The sequence below is a fragment of the Austrofundulus limnaeus genome, unplaced genomic scaffold (assembly GCF_001266775.1).
Source record: "Austrofundulus limnaeus strain Quisiro unplaced genomic scaffold, Austrofundulus_limnaeus-1.0 Scaffold4, whole genome shotgun sequence".
NCBI lineage: Eukaryota > Metazoa > Chordata > Actinopteri > Cyprinodontiformes > Rivulidae > Austrofundulus > Austrofundulus limnaeus.
Genome location: NW_013952406.1, coordinates 4,038,692 through 4,043,486, shown reverse-complemented (window position 1 = coordinate 4,043,486; position 4,795 = coordinate 4,038,692). Strand labels below are relative to the sequence as shown.

The 4,795-nt window shown below is 40.5% G+C and overlaps 1 protein-coding gene across 1 annotated transcript in view; it reads left to right on the top strand.

Moving 5' to 3' along the window:
* hs3st4 (heparan sulfate (glucosamine) 3-O-sulfotransferase 4) overlaps positions 1–4,162 on the top strand; it is a 94,503-nt gene extending 90,341 nt beyond the window's left edge. The window contains exon 2 of the mRNA XM_014023847.1: positions 3,266–4,162. Coding sequence (XP_013879301.1) covers positions 3,266–3,920 — 655 coding nt within the window. The 3' untranslated portion in view covers positions 3,921–4,162. The remainder of the gene's footprint in view (positions 1–3,265) is intronic.
* Positions 4,163–4,795: the final 633 nt, after the last annotated feature.

The window sequence follows — 4,795 nt, the reverse complement described above, 5'->3', positions numbered from 1 at the left end:
GTGTGTGTGTGTGTGTGTGTGTGTGTGTGTGTGTGTATGCGTGTGTGTGTGTGTGTGTACCTCGGTTTTCCTTCAGAAACAACCTAATGGTAGACACATTAAACCTATCAGTGACTAGAAAATTTAAATCAGCACAATTTCTCTCCTCATCATGTTTCATTTGCTCAGCTGAAATGATTCCAAAGCATTTTTGGTTTGGATTGTTAGACGTATAATTTTGTCCTAATTGTGACTGGCAGAGGTGATGTGTGGGCGGAGTTTGTCCTAACTGTGATTGGTGGGGTTTGAAAAATAAGTGGAAGTTCTAGGGTGGGAGGAGCTTGGCAAACCTGTAAATTAATATTCATATTCAAAAATAGCGGTCTTTATTCCAGATGGGTTAAGGCTGTTTTGACTGAATCAAATTTTTACATATCCCTCCTCATTTACAGCATTCAAATTTTGTGCAGTTAGCATCTTCCTAGCTTGAGTTATGACCCAAATTATATTTATGTGTAAACATAAAGGTGTTACACATCCCCCCAGCTGCTTTAGGCTTCTTCAAACCCACCCAAAATAGTCATTCCAACCAATCAGGTATTTAACAAACTCCTCCCACACAACCAGAAACTCCCAMTTAGTGACTTGCAGAGAACCCCTTCATATACCAATGTAATATGTACTTTTAGAAAAGGCTGTTACTTTACTTAMATTAGGACAATGCATATAATCTGTGTCTGCTGTGACTGCACATTGCACTGTCAAAGCTAGATTTAGAAATAAAGTATCCTCCAGGTCTGATTAAAGTAGCTGACTTATTGTACATGAAGTTATTGCAAAATGAAAACGTGGTTCTAAAGCTGCTTATCTTCAAGCTAAGTGATTAAACTTTGCTGTATTAWTAGTTATTCTTCGCTGTTGATCTGGATACTTGTATTTAAACACACCAAATTAAATTACCCACATTCAAAAATATGCGTCTAATGACAGAAATTATCTAAAATGACTCATTAAAAAAGAAGCACCTTTACTGTGTCTTCACACTTCTGTTTGCGATGTAAATAAAGCTACGGACATGTGCTGAAACACAAGAAAATGAATGTTATGTGTTATTTTCTTGATGTGCAGCAGTAAACAGCAGATGGTCAGGAAGGCTCTTTAGCGCTATGGATTTTATCTAACTACTCACCTGAATGACCCRTGTTGAGCTGAGCAGCTGATGCAGGAAGCAAAATAAAATTGAGAGTTAACTGTTAGCTCTTGTTTACTTCAGTTCCACGAGACTGCAAGGCCAGAGGAGACATTTGCCATGCATGGAGAAATGAGCTTGTTTATCAGCATTTTGATTTCCACCTCGCCTCGTCGTCCCACTGACATTTTAGACGTACATGATCCATGACTGATTCCCAATCAAAGGCACAATGACAAAGTACTTTGCTTGTGCCGTTTCCATTGTTGTATAATTAAATGTTTRACGATTAGCTCTGAGCACGATTAGGACAAAGCTTTGTTGCATGCACGCTTTCAAAAAAGTAACCTTGAACAGTGTACATCTGTCCTGTCAATTGGATATGCTCCAAAGATTATCAATGAGCTACTGCACCTCATGTCCATATCGGTTGCTTCAAGGTGATTTGTGGCAGTTTATTAGAGCTTTATTTTTCTTCCTGTTGGTGGTGTTCCACCCTCAGACCTCCCACTGTAGTTTGGAGTTAAATGAAAGACAGAACCAAAGTCCTTGAAAGGTTACAAAAATCTTTAGCCATTCATTACTGTAAAGGGGGTGGGGGGCAAGTGTGGAAAGTGAGGGAATATAATGAAAACTAATACTCTTTCTCGTCACCAAGCTATCTGTAGATATGTTTGATATCCCATTACAGGCCCAGAAGTAACCACAGTTCCATACTGTCAAGAGACAAACATAATCCAGAGGGAAATTACCCATCAGGAAGGCAATACTGCTACTGAGATGCAATTACCAAGCCACTTGTGAGACTTTCAGCCCAGTGTCCGTGGATGAATGTGTGTGAGGGTGGTCGATATGTGCATAACAGCTCTTATGTTTAGCAGGCTAAATTGGATTCTTTGTTGGAGAACAGTTAATTTAGAATATGTCCAAGATGCAAATGATTGATGTGACTATATCGTTACAACTATGGGGTTTGTGGTTCGGGGTGAACTAATGGATAAAATATACTGCAGGGGGAGGGGGGAAAGCTTTTATCCCAGAATTATGGGGAAGTTTGTGAAACTTGCAGACGTAGAGGTGGCTGGCTGTTTATGCATGAATTTTAAAGTGTGTGTGGGATTTTGCTTTATTTTGTGTTATTTTGCAACACCCTTGTGTTCATATTTGTCAGTAGTTAAATAATCTGCGTGTCTCACAGAGGATTTAATGTACCAATTTAGCACTAAATCACATAGCCTACAAACAAAGAAAACACTACGGCTTGGAATGAACATGAGTGTAAACATTTGATAAGGATTTGCCTCAGGCAATTGCTATGCTTTATTATTGATATAAAAATATAAACTGCAGGAAAAAAAGAAAAAGAAACGACTTGTCTTTGTGCATGTGATCCGCTTAATTCTGCATTGTCCTTTCGTACAACTTATTCTCATACCGGCCCACCAATTTGAACATAGCATTTGAAGTAATAGCAAATTGCTTCTCGCTACCCCCGAGACAAATATATCAAGTTCAGGACATTTCTACCAAACTACAAAATTATTTCCTTTAACCTGGTAATTAATTATAGCTGCTTTCAACGAGCARCTTGTAACCTTACATGTAACATGGAGAGGGAAATGCTGCCTGCACCCATTGCAGGAAAGTGCATGTGGATAAGATATAAAACTGCCTGCACTGAGTTTGAGCCTTGCATGCATAATAAATGTATGACAAAACAATACCCCAGGCACCCCAGTATTAATGATATGCAGTGAACTCATTATTAAAGTTCCAAAACAGCTCCTGGAGTAACACAGATGGAGTCAATTAAGCAATGAGCATACTTGCTTGCCTGCCGTTTCATCTTCTTTCTTTTATCTCTTGCATATTACTCCACGGATGTAATTAGCTGTATGTTTCTCCTCGCGACATAATGTCCAGTGATAATAACAGTTATTTTCACTTGTAATTTCAAATAATACCCCTGCTTAATGAATGTACCAAATTTGCTTTCACTGTGTCCTTGGGTATTTCATTTGCACTGCAAAAGGTGTTGGGGATAAAAACCTTTCTAAGCTGCTGTTTTCCCTCTCTTTGTGCTGTTTCTGTTCCCAGAGACCTGATGCCTTCAACGCTGGAGGGGCAGATCACCATGGAGAAGACACCCAGCTACTTTGTGACTAACCATGCCCCGAAGCGCATCCACTCCATGGCCAAGGACATCAAGCTTATTATTGTGGTGCGTAATCCTGTCACCAGAGCCATTTCAGACTATACACAAACCTTATCCAAGAAACCCGAGATCCCAACCTTTGAGATTCTGGCGTTTAAAAACCGGACGCTGGGGCTCATAGATGCCTCGTGGAGTGCATTGCGCATAGGAATATATGCACTTCATTTGGAGAGCTGGATGCAGTATTTCCCTCTCTCACAGATGCACTTTGTCAGCGGGGAGCGACTCATCGTGGATCCTGCAGGTGAGATGGCCAAAGTACAGGACTTCTTGGGACTTAAGCGGATCGTGACAGACAAACACTTTTACTTTAATAAGACTAAAGGATTCCCATGTCTGAAGAAGCCAGAGGACAGCAGCACTCCCAGATGCCTTGGCAAGTCTAAAGGGAGAACTCACCCTAAAATTGACCCGGATGTGATTCGGAGGCTGCACAAGTTCTACAAACCCTTTAACATGATGTTCTACCAAATGACGGGCCAGAACTTTGAATGGGAGCTGGAGGAGGACAGTGAATCTCGCAGCTCTCAGGACTAGCACGGCACGGCTCCGCCATACCACCAGCCTTCTCACTACAAACTACTACGGTCCCCCTTCATCTCGAGAGAGTGCTTGAGCACGCCAATCAATTATGGCTGTCCAAGCAGTTTCTGTATCCATTAGCAAGATCTCACTGACATGCTTTTTTTCTTGATGATGGCAAGTCATTATTGTGTATATGAAACATAAAATATATTTATATTTGTGTAAATGAGATGATTTATTCCTTTTGTTTTTAACGCATAAAAGTGATAAAGAGTCATGTTGAATATGGCGATGCATGCGATGAGTTAAGTGTCCTTACCTCATAAGCCCTAAGGGGAAACTCTGCCTGTTTTTTCTCCCTTTACTTTCCTGCAGTTTGTTGCCCTCACACCCACTCACCAGCATTCGCTACAAAAAGATGTTGTATTTCAACGGCTGAGGCCATGAAGTGCTTTTGTTTTACTCCTTTTGACACAGTCCTGCTGCTTTAGAAAACAAAGAAAAGAGAACGTATACAGTATAATCCTTTGACAAGCTCATCTTTTAAGTTGTCCATATTTTGAGTGGAGACAATCCTTTTAAGTTTACCAAAGTAGTCACTTACTGTTCTGTCGCTTTTCTGATTGCTTGGCACTTATTAATTGCACACATATTCAATAGGAGAGCCAATGTGCATTGGCCATCATTCAACAAATGGATTGTTTCCCTGCAAAGTTACACATTAGCATACTGATGACCATGCACTCCGACAGGGTGCAGTATCAGTGGTTTTGGTATTAACTTTAAATCTGCTCTTTGTGCAATGAACGATTCTGCATCCTGCCCATTCTGTTTTCCTCGTGACCCTCCTCTTGTCACGGTAATATGTGTCAGTGAGGGTGAAGGAA